At 43.5% G+C, this 17139-nt stretch overlaps 1 protein-coding gene across 2 annotated transcripts in view; it reads left to right on the top strand.

The window, feature by feature from the left end:
* npr2 (natriuretic peptide receptor 2) overlaps positions 1-17139 on the top strand; it is a 162058-nt gene that overhangs the window by 59203 nt on the left and 85716 nt on the right. For both annotated transcript variants that reach the window (XM_055633193.1, XM_055633183.1), the window contains 3 exons: positions 4704-4839; positions 6111-6195; positions 7641-7761. In XM_055633193.1, coding sequence (XP_055489168.1) covers positions 4704-4839; positions 6111-6195; positions 7641-7761 — 342 coding nt within the window. The remainder of the gene's footprint in view (positions 1-4703; positions 4840-6110; positions 6196-7640; positions 7762-17139) is intronic.

Raw genomic sequence — 17139 nt, 5'->3', positions numbered from 1 at the left:
GTAAACAAATGGAACTGGCATAGATGGGACATCTTGGTCAGGAAAGACGAGTTGGGTCCAAGGGCCAGATTCCATGCTGTACGCCCCTTATCTGCTTGAGGACACAAAACTGACTTCAATGCAGATTTATGTTTGGAAGGCTTTCAAAGGAATCTGGCCAGGAAGGGAGAATTAGTTTTAGATGGGTAATGGACCCCAATGAATGCTGCTACAATATATGGAACACATTGATTGGTAGTAAATGGCTTTGCCTACGGCATTTACATTAGTCCTCAGCACTGGACTGAAACATTTCAGTAACTCGTAGAATGAGAATAATGTTATCAGTGTCCACTTTCTGATCGTTCCAGGGAAATGTATTGATTTGCAAATTGCGGTTTTATTTGCTTAACCAAATCTGGCTCAAATGTTGACAGGATCACCAATGGTATAACATTCAATAATTACACTGAATAGGAAACATTCCTGCAAATACCATTCTCCCCATTATGACAATAAAACATTCTTGACGAACTATTTAAGAGAGAATATTTAAGTAAGTTCATACACATAAGCTTGTGATTTAGATCATGCATGACTAGAATTGTTTAAATTTTGATTACATTAAATGAGACAAGTCAGGTGGTGGAGGTATGCGTTGGGGAGCAATTTGAGTCCAGTGATCACAATACCATTAGTTTCAATATAATTATGGAGAAGGTCAGAAATGGACCAAAGGTTGAGATTTTTGATTGGAGAAAGGCTAACTTTGAAGAGATGCGAAAGGAATTACAATGAGTGAATTGGGACATTTTGTTTTATGGGAAGGAAGTAGCAGAGAAATGGAAGACATTTAAAGGTGAAATTTTAAGAGTATAGAATCTTTATGTCCCTGTTCGGTCAAAAGGAAAAAGTAATAATTGGAAAGAGCCATGGTTTTCAAGGGAAATTGGACACTTGGTTTGGAAAAAGAGAGAGATCTACAATAATTATAGGCAGCATGGAGTAAATGAGGTGCTTGAGGAGTATAAAGAATGTAAAAAGAATCTTGAGAAATAAATTAGAAAAGCTAAAAGAAGATATGAGGTTGCTTTGGCAAGTAAGGTGAAAGTAAATCAAAAGGGTTTCTACAGCTATATTAATAGCAAAAGGATAACGAGGGATAAAAATGGTCCATTAGAGAGTCAGAGTGGGCAGTTATCTGCAGAGCCAAAAGAGATGGGGGAGATATTGAACAATTTATTTTCTTCGGTATTCACCAAGGAGAAGGATATTGAATGATGTGAGGTAATGGAAACAAGTAGAGATGCTATGGAAACTGTGAGGATCAAAGAAGAGGAAGTACTGACATGCTGTTCCATTGTTTAAAAAGGACTCTAAGAGCAATTATAGACCTGTTAGTTTGACGTCAGTGGTGGGCAAATTAATGGAAAGGATACTTAGATATATATATTACTAAATCTCTGATCTTGACCGTTTTTGGCCCACTGTGCTGCGATTTCCGACAGAACGCTGCCACCTAAGGCCGTCATTTATGGCCACCTCGCTCAGAGCCCCTCTCCGCCTTACCGGTGCGGAGGGTTTTTCCCATTGTTGAAAAATCAGAGAGATATTAATGTTTATTTAAATTCACCATTCCTTCTGCTGCCCCTGCTGGAGGGAGGGGGAGGGATTATAAAACCAGGAAGTGGTGTGCCTCACTTAGTCTCTGCAAGATGGATAAAGCCAAGGGTCATGTCTCTCTGAGCTCTGAATAACACTGAACAAATGTCTACACAACTGTGAGTACCCTTAATGTGGTTTGAAAATGAAAATAGGGTTTGTTTGAAGGGAACCGGCACTGCCTGCAAATAGTTGTTTGGGTGCTTTGGCTTGAAGTTGAAAGGCACTACTTACAGCAAATGGTGTCTTGGGAGCTTTGGCTTGCAGTTGAAAGGCACTACTTACTGCAAATGGTGGCTTGGGAGCTTTCGTTTGAAGTTGAAAGGCACTACTTACGGCAAATAGTGGCCTGAGAGCTTTGGCTTGAAGTTGAAAGGCACTACTTACTGCACATGGTGGCTTGGGTGCTTTGGCTTGAAGTTGAAAGGCACTAATTATTGCAAATGGTGGTGGGTGATTTGGCTTGAAGTTGAAAGGCACTTCTTACTGCAAATGGTGGCTTGAGTGCTTTGCCTTGAAGTTGAAAGGCACTACTTCCTGCAAATGATGGCTTGGGTGCTTTGAAATTGAAAGGCACTACTTACTACAAATGGTGGCTTGGGTGCTTTGGCTTTTAGTTGAAAGGCACTACTTACTGCAAATGGTGGCTTGGGTGCTTTGGCTTGAAGTTGAAAGTCACTAGTTACTGCAAATGGTGGCTTGGGTGCTTTGGCTTGAAGTTGAATGTCACTACTTACTGCAAATGGCGGCTTGGGTGCTTTGGCTTGAAGTTAAAAGGCACTACTGCAAATGCACTTACTCCCTGTTTGCATTGTATATTGATTTAAGATAAAATGCTACCACTTACGGCTGTGGTTTTTGGCCATCTTACTCAGTCCCCCCTCTGCTGAGCAGGTGCAAAGAATTCTTCCCATCATTGAAAATAAAAGTGTTATTAGTGTTTAACAAATGTTGAGAATCTCTCTCCTGTCAATCACGCCCTGAAAGCCACACCTTTTCCGGTGGGAGGGGGAGGGGTTATAAAACCCGGAAGTGTAGGTGTGGCTCGGTCTCTGCATGATGGGGGAGGAGGAGGTCATGACTCTGTCTGAGCTGTGAATCAACTGAACACACTGAATGTCTACTGAACTGTGAGTTTGGTGTTTTGTGTGGTTTTATGGTGGATTCACCCTGCATGAAATGGTATGAAGCTGCATTTGAATTTGGTGGCCTTCGACCCTGCTTGAAGTGGAATGAAACTGCACTTGAATTTGGCGGCCTTGCATCTTGCTTGAAGTGGTATGAAACTGCACTGAATTTGGTGGCCTTGCACCCTGCTGAAAGTGGTGTGAAACTGCACTTGAATTTGGTGGCCATGGATCCAGCTTGAAGTGGCATGAAACTGCACTTGAATTCGGTGGCCTTGCACGTTGCCTGAAGTGGTTGGAAACTGCACTTGAATTTGGTGGCCTTGCACCCTGCTTGAAATGGAATTTCAAGGAATAGTAATGAGTCAACTGCCAGCCCACCAGCCGTGAATTAGCTGCCAGCAGATCAGGCTTGAGGGACTGAGCTGCCACCCCAAGAACCCATACCAGCACTCCAGAAAGCCCCCCCATTGGCCACCAATATTGGAATTGGTGGAGAGGTGGAATATTGCGCCGGGGGACCAGCCCTCCCGTGTGAACATGGGACCCAAAGGGCCCCACTTAGTCTAGTAATATATATAATCATCTGGATAAACAGGGTCTGATTAGGAACAGTCAACATGGATTTGTGCCTGGAAGGTCATGTTTGACTAATCTTCTTGAATTTTCTGAAGAGGTTACTAGGGAAATTGATGAGGGTAAAGCGGTGGATGTTGTCTATATGGACTTCAGTAAGGCCTTTGACAAGGTTCCACATGGAAGGTTCAATTGTTGGGTATTAATAGTGGAGTAGCAAGATGGATTCAACAGTGTCTGAATGGGAGATACCAGAGAGTAATGGTGGATAACTGGTTGTCAGGTTGGAGGCCGGTGACTAGTGGGGTGCTTCAGGGATCTGTGTTGGGTCCACTGTTGTTTGTCATATACATCAATGATCTGGATGATGGTGTGGTAAATTGGATTAGTAAGTATGCAGATGATACTAAGATAGGTGGCGTTGTGGATAATGAAGTAGATTTTCAAAGTCTACAGAGAGATTTAGGCCATTTGGAAGAGTGGGCTGAAAGATGGCAGATGGAGTTTAATGCTGATAAGTGTGAGGTGCTACATCTTGGCAGGACAAATCAAAATAGGACGTACATGGTAACAAATTAAGAAAGGCAGTTGAACAGAGGGATCCAGGAATAACTGTGTATAGTTCCCTGAAGGTGGAATCTCATGTAGATAGGGTGGTAAAGAAAGCTTTTGGTGTGCTGGCCTTTATAAATCAGAGCATTGAGTTTAGAAGTTGGGATGTAATGTTAAAATTGTACAAGGCATTGGTGAGGCCAATTCTGGAATATGGTGTACAATTTTGGTCGCCAATTATAGGAAAGACATCAACAAAATAGAGAAAGTACAGAGGAGATTTACTAGAATGTTACCTGGGTTTCAGCACCCAAGTTACAGAGAAAGGTTGAACAAGATAGGTCTTTATTCTTTGGAGCGCAGAAGGTTAAGGGGGGACTTGATAGAGATCTTTAAAATGATGAGAGGGATAGACAGAGTTGACGTGGATAAGCTTTTTCCATTAAGAGTAGGGAAGATTCAAACAAGAGGAAATGATTTGAGAATTAAGGGACAAAAGGTTAGGGGTAACATGAGGGGGAACTTCTTTACTCAGAGAGTGGTAGCTGTGTGGAATGAGCTTCCAGCGGAAGTGGTGGAGGCAGGTTCAATTTTATCATTTAAAAATAAATTGGATAGGTATATGGATGGGAAAGAAATGGAGAGTTATGGTCTGAGTGCAGGTAGATGGGACTAGGTGAGAGTAAGTGTTCGGCACGGACTAGAAGGGTCAAGATGGCCTGTTTCCGTGCTGTAATTGTTATATGGTTATTAGAATAGTTAAGGCCAAGTAGTGTATATTAAACAGAATTTCTTTGCATTTTTCAGGTTGTTGCTCACTATCTGGGAATAAAAAAACAGATTTACCGTATTCCCAATGTAGAGATTCAATGGCCATTAGGTTACATTCCACCAGATAACCCTCCATGCGAGTTTGAAACTGAAGAAACAATCTGCCAAAGAGGTATTGACCACGTATATCATTATAACTGAAATTCAAGTATTATGTATGTGAATATAACTGAAGAAAAGCAGATCCCATGTAGGTAACGCTGTTCTATAATTGCATGGGGAAAGAAAAGCTTTTTATTTTCTAAGACATACATGACATAGGTGAGGCCACATTTAAAGTGTTGTGTTGAGTTTTAGTCATCTTTTTATTTTATAGGAAAGATGTTGTTAAGCTGGAAGAGGTGCACAGAAGATTTATGTGGATATTGCCAGGATTCGAGGGCCTGAGCTATAGTGAGAGGTTGAGTAGATTAGAACTATTTTCCTTGGAGCTCTGGAGGATGAGGGGTGATCTTATAGAGATGCATAAAATCATGAGAGGAATAGATTGAAGGAATGCAGAGTCTTTAACCCAGAATTGGGGAATCAAAATCCAGAGGATCTAGGTTTAAGGTGAGAGGGAAAAGATTTAATAGGAGCCTGAGGGGCAACTTTTTTTTTTAACCTAAGGGATGGTAGGTATATGGAACAAGTTGCTGGCAGAGGTAGTTGAGGCAGGTGCTATTATAAAATTTCAAAAACATTTGGACAGGTACATGATAGGAGAGGTTTAGAAAGATATGGGCCAAACAGGCAGGTTGGTCCAGTGTAGACAAGGCATGTTGTTCTGCATGAGCAAGTTGGGCTGAGGACCTGTTTCCACGCTGTATGACTATGTCTAAGGCAAACTACGGGATAAATGGAAGTTTGAGTAAGAGCAAGCAGACACTGCTGGTGAGTTTGTTTATAAACACTATTTTACCCAGAGTAGGGGAATCAATGTGAGAAGGGAAAGATCTAATAGGAACCTGTGGAGCAACCTTTTCACAAAGAGTGTGGTGGAACGCGCTGTCCATGGGCGCTCTGGGGGTTTTCAGGGACCATTGTGCACCGCAGGGGTGGAATGTATCCTCAGTAAGGATAGAGGAATAGTGATTTGAGAATATTTGTTTTGCTTGTATTGTGGTGGTGGGTTTTGTTTATATTGTTTTGTATTGTAAATGGCATTTTTGTTTAAAAAAAGGTGGTGGGTACATGGAATAAGCTGCCAGAGGAGTTGGGCCAGGTATTATAACAACGTTTAAAAGACTTTTGGACAGTCACATGGAAAGGAAAGGTTTTGAGGGATATGGGTGAAATGAGGGCTGGTGGGACGTATAGAATGGGGCACCAAGGGAAAGTTGTGTATAAAGGCCTGTTTCTGCGCTGTATGACGCTATAACTTCATTATTTTTGCTTCCTCAGCTACTTTATCTCTGCTTGGAATTGTTGCGCTGGGAACTGGCCTCACTCTGGTGATTTTTATGATATCGAGTTTCCTTGCTTACCGGTAAAGTGTTTCAAAATCTGTTTCTATAAAAAAGTAAAAAGTTTGACAAATTCTGATTTTGCTATTTGAAATTAATATTTTGCATTTAAACAATTAAGATTACAACTATAGTCATACTTAGAACAACAATATAATACAGTCATGCTTAGATCAACAAAACAATACAATACAACAAGACAATACAGACACATGAAACGACTGTTGCTTTATTCCGGTGTAAGAATTAAATTTGCTGGAGGAAAGCCAAAGGGTAAGGTAGCACCTGTAGACAGAGTTGGAGTTGTGTTTCAAGTTGAGAACTTGCATCAGGTCTGAGAGTGCAGATGGGAGATGGCCACTATAAAGAGATGAGAGGAAGGGGTGAGGCAGGGGATGGCAGGTGATAGGTGGAACCAGATGAGGAGGCCTGGATAGAGTGGATGTGGAGAGGATGTTTCCACTAGTGGGAGAGTCCAAGACCAGAGGTCATAGCCTCAGAATTAAACAACATTCCTTTAGGAAGGAGATGAGAACAAATTTCTTCAGTCAGAGGATGGTGAATCTATGGTATTCATTGCCACAGAAGGCTGTGGAGGCCGTCAATGGATATTTTTTAAGGCAGAGATAGATAGATTCAAAGGTTCAAAGGTTTGTTTATTGTCACGCTTACCAATTAAGGTACAGTGAAACTCAAATTACTCAAATCAAGATTCTCGATTAGTACAGGTGTCGGGGTTTATGGGGAGAAGGCAGGAGAATGGGGTTAGGAGGGAGAGTTACATCAGCCATGATTGAATGGCAGAGTAGACTTGATGGGATGAATGGCCTAATTCTGCTCTTATAACTTCTGAACATGAGGAGGGGGATGACAGACAGACGGTCAGGTGGAGGGCAAGGGTGGAGTTGGGAGATAGCCGCTTGTGGGTGACAATCCGACATTCGTAAAGAGAGAAGAGAGTGGGGAGCGGCAGAATTGGGTGGGGAAAGAAGAGGGGAGGCTGGAGGAGAGACAGAAACTGGAACGGTAATAAGTTAGACACTGCAGGCTGCAGATGCTGAAATCTGATATGTAAGGAAGGTAATGTGGAACTGGAAAAGGGAAGGATAATGGGAGGATAAAAACGGTTGGGGAAGGGGATAGAAAGCGTTAAGTGTGTTAAGTAGGTTAAGTGTGTGAGTGAACCAGGTAGATTGGATCAGGTAGGGCCAGGGGAAAATGAAACTGGGTAAAAGGGAACTTGGGGGTTGGAAAAAGGGAACAAAGAGAACCTGGGTGGGTTAGAAGGAGAGAGAAAGGAACACAAGGGCTGAGTATTACCCAAGCACAATGAGATACTGTTCAACACCCAATCTGCAGGTCTTCTAACTTGCAACATTAAATAGAACTAGCTTTAGAGTTGATGTATAGCTAATGGAGGATTAATTGAAGGGTGTTGATGGCACAGCTTAACATGACACTTTAACAGGAAACTAAAGCTGGAGAAGGAATTGGCTAGTATGATGTGGCGGATCCGCTGGGAAGAATTGCAGTTGGGCAACACTGATAAATACCGGAAGAGTGCTGGCAGCCGGCTTACATTATCCCTGGTAAGTGCTCACTAGTCTATTAATGTGTTAATAACTAAAACCTGTTGACTCTCCACATCATAAAAGAGTAGGCGTCGGCAGTCTGAAAGTGCATAAAGGTGGATAAATCCACAGACCCTGACTGAATGTACACTGGAATATTTGGGAAACCAGGGAAAATAATTGCTGGGGCTCTGGCAGAGAATGAATGAATGAATAAGCTTATTGGCCAACTATTCACATACATGACATATAGTGACAGTTAGAAATGACACATAAAACATTAAACATTAATAATAGAACATTATTGATTAAAAATGTGAATGTCAGAGCAAAATGCGACTACATAAAATGTCAGAGCAAAAGGCGACTACAGATTTTTGGTTATTGAGTAGAGCTACTACTCGTGAAAAAAAGCTATTTTTATCTCTGGCTGTGGCAGCTTTGACAATCCAGAGTCACCTTCCAGAGACTTGTATCATTGTTAGGCACGGATGAATTGCAGGAAGACTGGCAGATGGCTCTTGTTGTGCTTTATTCAAGAAAGGCTGCAAGGGAAAGCATGGGAACTATATAGGAGTGAACCTAAGATGAACATTGGGACAGTTACTGGAGGAGATCCTCATAGACAAAATCTACCTGCATTTGGAAAGGATTAATTTGGTATAGTTAAGTGGCTTTGTGCATGGGCCATTTAATGTCTCATGAATTTAATGAAGTAATTTTGAAAAGTAGACCAAAAGGATTGTTGAGGGCAGGGCAGGAGACGTTGTCTATATAGACTTTAGCAGGGAGCCGCACAGTAACTGGTCTAGAAAATTCTGGAGTAACTCAGCGGGACAGCAGCATCTCTCAAGCCAAAACGTCACCCATTCCTTCTCTCCAGAGATGCTGCCTGTCCCGCTGAGTTACTCCAGCATTTTGTCTACCTTTGATTTAAACCAGCATTTGCAGTTCTTTCCTACACAGGCTTGTCTAGAAGATTGGATCAAATGAGATCTAAGGTGAGCTAGCCAATCGAATACAAAATGAATAGGAAGGAATTGCAGGTGCTGGTTTAAACCAAAGATAAACACAATATGCTGGAGTAAATCAGCGGGACAAGCAACATCTCAGACTTGTTCTGAAGAAGGTTCTTGGAGTAGACTTGATGGGCTGAATGACCTAATTCTGCTCCTATCAAATGATCAAGAGGTGGATGAATGATCAAGGTAGACATTAAACCTTGTTGTAATGGGTGATTAGGATTGGACATCAGAGTCCTGTGCATGGGCAGATTATGGTTGAGGCCAAGACACAGGCTTTGGGGGCCCTGTGTTACACCGGTTATCTCTCCCGTTCACTCTAAGATATTGGAAATTGTCAGCAATCTATTGGGAAAGATTCTTTACGCACAAAGCAGCTTTGAATTATGTGGCGTCTTTTTTAGTTACTTTCTTTTCAGTTATTGTGTTTTCAATTGCAATGATCTGGAACTTTACAATTGAAATATTGCAGCAACAATAAAAACAATTATTTGCATTTCTTAAAGGATTAATGGAAAATTTGTCAACAGATCAATGTAACTTATGATGTTCTTTACATACCTTTACTAATGAAAGGCAAAAAGGAAAACAAAAAACATCCAGCTAGCTATCTCATCTCCAAATTCTTTACTTTGCTATAAAGCTTTTGATTGTGGGGTTTGATGGATGTATTGTAGCTGATTTCACATTATTGCATTATTCCTGTTGTTCATCTGTATTGTAGAGCCAGTTTTGTAGTGCTTCCTTCAATATCTGCTTCAGACAATCGAGATTGGGTGTTCTCCTGAGGTGTCCCCATTCTTATAGACAATAGACAATAGGTGCAGGAGTAGGCCATTCGGCCCTTCCGGCCAGCACCACCATTCAATGTGACCATGGCTGATTATCCCCAATCAGTACCTTGTTCCTGCCTTCTCCCCATATCCCCTGACTCCGCTATCTTTAAGAGCCCTATCTAGCTCTCACTTGAAAGTATCCAGCGAACCGGCCTTCACCGCCCTCTGAGGCAGAGAATTCCACAGATTCACAACTCTGTGTGTGAAAAAATGTTTCAATAAGATAGCCTCTCATCCTTCTAAACTCCAGAGTATATAAGCCCAGCCGCTCCATTCTCTCAGCATATGACAGTCCCGCCATCCCAGGAATTAACCTTGTAAAACTCGCGCTGCACTCCCTCAATAGCAAGAATGTCCTTCCTCAAATTAGGGGACTAAAACTGCAGACAATACTCCAGGTGTGGTCTCACCAGGGCCCTATACAACTGCAGAAGGACCTCCTTGCTCCTATACTCAACTGCTCTTGTTATGAAGGCCAACATGCCATTCGCTTTCTTCACTGCCTGCTGTACCTGCATGCTTACTTTTATTGACTGATGAACAAGGACCCCCAGATCCTGTTGTACTTCCCTTTTTCCCAACTTGACACCATTTAGATAATAATCTGCCTTCCTGTTTTTGCTACCAAAGTGGATAACCTCACATTTATCCACATTAAACTGCATCTGCATGCATCTGCCCACTCACCCAACCCATCTCACCATTCTCCCACAGTTCCACTGCCACCCAGCTTTGTGCCATCTGCAAATTTGCTAATGTTACTTTGAATCCCTTCATCTAAATCATTGATGCATTCTTCTGATAACAGATAACCCCATCAAGACAGTAATTTGGGAAAGCTGTTTGATAAGCCTACTGCCATATCTGATGTTGCATCTTCAGACTGTTTCCAAACCTTGACATTGACAGGTCTCCAACACATCTGTTTTGGTTGCATCCTTTGCATTTTATTTTGGCTGCCTTCATTTTCGTCTTGCATTCTATGGATGATTATATTAGGTTCTCAGTTGTTGGAAGGGTGGAAGATTGCAACCTTCACGTGGTCCGCCCAGTTTTGACTAATGCAGTCAACCCGGCGTGTACAATCAAATAAGATCAAATAGAACAAGTTGTAACTTTGGACTGTGCATGTCATACGCAAGAAAAAGAAGAAGTTGTTGGAAATATTAGTGTGTTTATCAAGTCTCTGCACAGAATTGCTCAGTCTCCCTTGGGTTGGGATACTGTGAATATCTAGGATTCTCCAGTTTCTGGCAGTTTTGCCGGACTGTGGCCCATGCACAATGTTCAACACCTCAGTGTTGCAAATATGTGGCTGAATCAACTGAAGCCCGATAACATTTCCTTCCCATGTGAAATGGATCAGACATAACCTTAGGCCAGGATCAATCGGGGATTAATTAAGGCCGAAGTGTTCCCTTCTGGTGATCTACATTTTAGCATGTAATTCCTGTCCATTGCTGGCCAGTAAGTACACTCTGGTATTTTGAGGAAGGAACTGTTCACTCCCAGATGTGAGGAGGGAATGTGGTTTGCAAGGTCTTCCTGCGTAGCATGAGAAAATTGTTCCTTAAACTCTGATCAAGGCCTCTTGGGTGCCCAGCTGATCTTGCTGGGATGTTGGGTTTGGAAACAGGTTGACTGTTGCACTGTGACCCTTTCCATTTTAACTGAAATCACTTGCTTCAGGGTACTGCATTGTTTCATCCATTTTGGTAGTTGATTCAACCTCCGATGTTAATAACTGAAAGATCGGCTGTGTCTTGTCATACTGAATATTTTAAGATTCTTCTCCTTGGCATTGTTTGTGTGCTTGACTAACCCTTATTGTCCGTCACTATCTGATAACACTTCCAGACAAAAAAAAAGTTCTGTTTCCGCATCCTGTATTGACACATACATATACTCATTACTTAACATGCACACTTACATTCTATTAATAAGCAAGCATATTGCCTGCACACTTGCAAACTAGCCAGTTCCACAAAGAAGGGTTTCTCATCTCTTTATCCGACACATGCAAATTACCTGTTCATTGTGATGGGAGACACAAAATGCTGGAGTAATTCAGCGGGACAGGCAGCATCTCTGGAGAGAAGGAATAGGTGACGTTTCGGGTCGAGACCCTTCTTCAGACCTTTCTTTCCTCTTTGTTGTGATGGTTAGTCTCCAGAGTTATTGATGCTCATACCTTATAAAAGGAAGAACTTGGTGGCTCAGACAGCTTCTGGGGAGGGAAACCTTGTAAGACCTATTAATACATTACTTCACAAGCTCTCCAGGTGACTCCCATTAGTTCTTTGCAACTAATTATAAGGCTATGAATTCATTTGTTATAAATACGTACTTGTTTGTCCAATTTCACCACCACCTGTTATTTCCACTCCCAACCACTTTATCTCTTGGCTTCACAGTCCATCAGTTGCCCATTCATTCGGAACAAGCTGAACATCTGTTTTATTGTGCAGCACTAATAGATCAATGACACTCCATGTTTTTCAATGCCCTGAGTCTGAACATTCAACTTGGCCAATTCCAAACTCTAATCCTGGAGTGTGGACAATTTGGTCAAGGTCATAAGTGATAGGAGTAGAATTAGGCCATTTGCCCATCAAGTCTACTCCGCCATTCAATCATGGCTGATCTATCTCTTCCTCCTAACCCCATTCTCCTGCTTTCTCCGCATAACTTCCGCAAATGTTTCTATGTTTCTATCCTCTCCGCACCCACATCTTTCCTATAACATGATGGCCAGAGTTGAACACAATACTCTAAATGCGGCCCACCAAAGTCTTATACAATTGCAACATGACCTCCCAACTTCTATACAATACTCTGACTGAAGAAGGCCAATGTGCCAAATGCCTTTTTGACCACCTATCTAACAGCAACTTCACCTCCGAGGAACCATGCACCTGCAAAACCCCAAATGAGCACAGAGAAGTGAGTATTTTGGGGGACCATGTACCGCTTTATACTACCTTCGACAACTTTCCATTATCTTACTCACATTGGGAACAAATTGATGGGGCGATAAATGGTCTGATAATTGTTGTTGCCATGCCACCCTAAATTGCGAAACTGTCTCCTGAAGAGCACTAATGCACACTTCTCACCAGCATGAAAAACAATCACTCACATTAACACGCTCACACTCAAAAAGAATATATAATACTGCATTTGAAGCAAAGCAAGAATTTCATTGTCCTATCTGGGACACATGACAATAAACTCTCTTGAATCTTGACTTTGTTTCATTAATTTTCCTCTAGTACTTCACAAAGTGAACGTAATCAAGTTAGTTGAACACAATTTGTTCTTTAAAAAGCTCATTGGCTTTCATTTGTTAACCAACATTTAATTACATTTGGATTAATGTTTCCTTTTCCCAGATGGGGTTTTTTTTAATTCCTGGCCACTTAGAGGGATATGACCTAAATGCAGGCAAATAGAATTAGCTTAGAAAGGCATCGTGGATAACATGGATGGGTTGGGTGGAAGGGCCTGTTTCCATGTTTAGCCTGACTGACCTGCAATTAAAAGCTTTTTTTTTTTTTTTTGAATAAGATTGTAACAGGTACAATACTCCAATTGTTTGATATTATTTTCCCACGGAAATTAAGAAGACTGTGACATCTCATACGCAAGCATTTTAGGTCTCACCCAATCTGCGGGACTAGTTTGAACAATTATAAGTAGCTCTAACAAAATTTCCTCAGGATATATTGGACCCCTTCAGTTCAGATGCAACAGTTCTTCTTGCACAGGTCACCTCTGCTCCAGCAGAGATGCCAAGGGTTAAAGAAACGGAATCCCTCTTGCCTGCACCATTCAGCCATTCTTAGGTCATAAGGTTATAAGGAACTAGACTAAGTGGGATCCAGTCACACGGGAGACCTGGACCCCCAATGCTACCCAACCCCCATATTCCACCACTCACCGTTTCACCCAATGCAACCCATTCCCCCAACGCAATATTCCACCACTCACCCATAGCCCCTAACTGCGCAGGTGCGGCACATTTCCCCTCATCCCCCAGCACTCCCTCCCCCTATGCTTCATGTGCAGGAGGGAAGGAAGGGGTGTGGGGTGGGGAGGGGAGTGGGGGTGTGTGTGGAGGGGGGGGTGGTGTAGGAGGGTGGAGAGTGTGGTATGGGGGGGGATGGGTGTGTAGGGGAGGGGGTTGTGTGGTGGGGGAGGGGGGGGTGCGGGTGTGCATGGGGGAAGGGGGCTGCGTAGGGGAGGGGGCTGCGTGGGGGAGGGGGCTGCGTGGGGGGAGTGGGGGAGGGGGGAGGGGGGGAGGGGGGGGGGGGGGAGGGAGGAGGGGGGGGGGGGGGGGGGGGGGGGGGGGGGGGGGGGAGGGGGGGGGGGGGGGGGGGCGGGGGGGGGAGGGGGGGGGGGGGGGGGGGGAGGGGGGGGGGGGGGGGGGGGGGGGGGGGGGGGGGGGGGGGGGGGGGGGGGGGGGTGGGGGAGAGGGTGGTATCACGGGGACGTGGGCCGAAGCCAGCGAGGGGGGCCAGAGGGGAAGGGGCTGGAGCTGACGTTGCGATGGGGACTCACAGCGGGCGCTGGTCATTCTCTTCCGCCGGGATCAGAATCTCCGCTTTCCGTTTGGCAACATCTCCGACTCCGGGCCGGGCTGGGCTGGGCTGGGCTGGGTCGGGCAACGCTGGGCTGGGCTGGGCTGGGCTGGGCCGGGCTGGGCCGGGCTGGGCTGGGTCTCCGGGCTGGTCTGGCTCTCCAACGCTGGGCTGCTTCGGGTCGGGTCTCTGACACAATCTCCCTCAGAAAATTGTGTCCGGCTGGAGACGTCTGCCGGCCATCCAGAGCCTCCCTCAGCTCCAGTAATGGCGCAGGAAAGGGCGGACCGTCCGTGGAGTGACAGGAGAAAAGTCCAATCCACGCGGCGTTGAACAGCAGGAGAGGAAATCGATCTGCGCATGCACAATTTAAAAAAAAATGTCAAACCTTGCTAACATTTACATTCGACCACCAATCAGAACGAAACTTGTTGCAATCGCAGCTCAGGAGAACAGTGAGTAAGCTGGCGAAAAATTGTGGCACTATCGCATTTCATTTTGGCGCAAATAGAATGACCGTGCAAACCGGAAGACACATAACTACATAAAAGCTAGCATAAATATCCACCATTCCCCACATTCCTCACTGTGATGAAAAGCAAAAAAGTCCAATCTTCTTCCTCTTTATTCTCCCTTGGTCGGGGCAGTCAGTTGATCAAAGCCCCCCCAACCAGCGGTTGAAGCCCCTGTGTAGGGGCGATCGAAACTCCCACATTGGGGTGATTGAAACTCCTGTGTCGTTGGGGTCAAAACTCCCGCGGCTTGGAGTTCCCGGAGTCAGTCTCTAACCAGAGACTGCGGGCTCCGTGACGTTAAGTCCGCAAGCACCCAATGTTGGTGGTTCAAGGTTGACCCCTGGAAAAGAGATTGCGAGCTCCGTGATGGTAAGTCTGCAGGCGACTGTGGTGGAGCTCTCAAAATCGGTCTCCAGCAAAGGTCACCAACTCCTTGATGTTATGCCGCAGTGCAGATGGAGGTACGATACGGAAAAAAATCACATCTCCATCGAGGTAAGAAATTGGAAAAAGTTTCCCTCAATCCCTCCTCCCACCCCCCACATAAAACAAGCGAAAGAACACAAAACCTATGCAACTATAAACATATGTTTAACACATACAATTAAAACACAAAGAAGGAAAGGACTGGCAGCTATTGCTGGTGCCACCCGGTGATTTAAGTCTACTCCACCATCCAATCATCTATCTCTCCCTCCTAACCCCATTCTCCTGTCTTCACCCCACAACCTCTGACACCTGTACTAATGAAGAGCCTATCTATCTCTGCCTTAAAAATATCTATTGACTTGGCCTCTGCAACCTTTTGTGGCAAAGAATTCCAGAGATTCACCACTCTGACAAAATAAATTTCTCATAATTTCCTTCCTAAAATAACGTCTTTTAATTTTGAGGCTATGATCTCTGGTTCTCGACTCTCCCACTAATGGAAACATTCTCTGCCCCATCCACCTATTTCTACCCTCACTCACGTGTGGCAGCAGGAGTCATTCGAAGATTGCAACCCTCAAGGTCCTGCATTTTAACATTCAGCCTAACTCTTTATAAACACTTTGCATGATCTCATAATTTTTTCTGCCTATGTCATTGGTATTAATATGTACAATGACCTCTGGCTGCTCACCCTCTCTCTTGAAAATGTTCTGCTATCACTCAAAGATGTCCTTGACCCTGACACCCGGGATGCAACACCCTACTCTGGAGTCTTCATTACACTAACAGAATCTCCTGTCTAGTCCCTTATTTATAGCACCTCCTTTCACTGGAGCTTGCCTGGACTCTACCCTCCTCTTGTTGTATTACATTTCTCTTTGAGCAAATAATTTAGAACTCCAACTGCGAACAATATTGTTGGCAAAATTATTATTTATTAAAACTTGTACAAGTTCTGCTTTAAAAACATAGCTACGATTCAGATTTGTTTGCCCATCGGGAATTTAAATAAAATTTAAAGAAAAGCTGAGAAACATTAATGCAACACAAAATGTTATAGATGCTTAAAAGATAAATTTTAAAACGTGGTCCAAATAATCATCAGGCTATGCAACATCTGCAGACTGATGGCGTGAATGCTTCAGGCTGACGATTAGAGGTTTCAATGGAAGTCCATCAACATCAACCTGTTTCTGTCTCACCAGATATCAGTGGATCTATTGAGTTTTTCCTGCTACTTTGGAAACATTGCACATTTACTGTAATTGTATAAAATTCCATTTTGACAGAACTGTTTGCCTATTTCAAATAGCAAAGACAGAAAATGCCCACAAGCAATCAATGCGGACTCGGACTTGTACTTTTGTTTGGTGTCATTGTGGCACCATGATGTAATAGAAAACTTTGCGATTTGGAAAACAAAGATGGCATTCTAAAAGAGAAGTTATGGAAATGGAAACGTTCGTTACAGTGCCCAATAAACCAAAAATACACATTCATATTGATTTCACCGAGTTGAAATACAATCTTGTTTCTTAATTTATATCATTCAGCTGGAAAGAAAACATTTATGTAGATATTGCCAGGATGAGATGTTGCCAGAGCAAAAGACAGTGGTTGGGCAGGCTAGGACTTTATTCCTTGGTGCACAGGAAGCTGAGGGTGATATAATGGACGTGGATACATTTATGAAGGGAACAAAATGTACAGAATCTTTTACCCGAAATAAAACATAGGTTTAATGTGAGAGGGGAGAGGTTTAATAGGAACCCAAGAGGCAAGTTTTTTGCAAGTGTTGGGTATATGGAATGAGCTGCCAGGGGAGGTAGTTGAGGCAGGTATCATAACATTAAAAAAAACATTTGGACAGGTACATGAATAGGAAAGGTTTAAAGGTATACGAGCCAAACACGGGCAGGTGGGACTAGCATAAATGGGGCATTTTGTTTGGCATGGACAAGTTGGGCCAAAGGGCTTGTTTCCATGCTCTATGACTTAATTAGATTGAAAA

Source organism: Leucoraja erinacea, chromosome 1 (genome assembly GCF_028641065.1).
Source record: "Leucoraja erinacea ecotype New England chromosome 1, Leri_hhj_1, whole genome shotgun sequence".
NCBI lineage: Eukaryota > Metazoa > Chordata > Chondrichthyes > Rajiformes > Rajidae > Leucoraja > Leucoraja erinaceus.
This window is presented reverse-complemented; position numbering and strand designations above follow the sequence as displayed.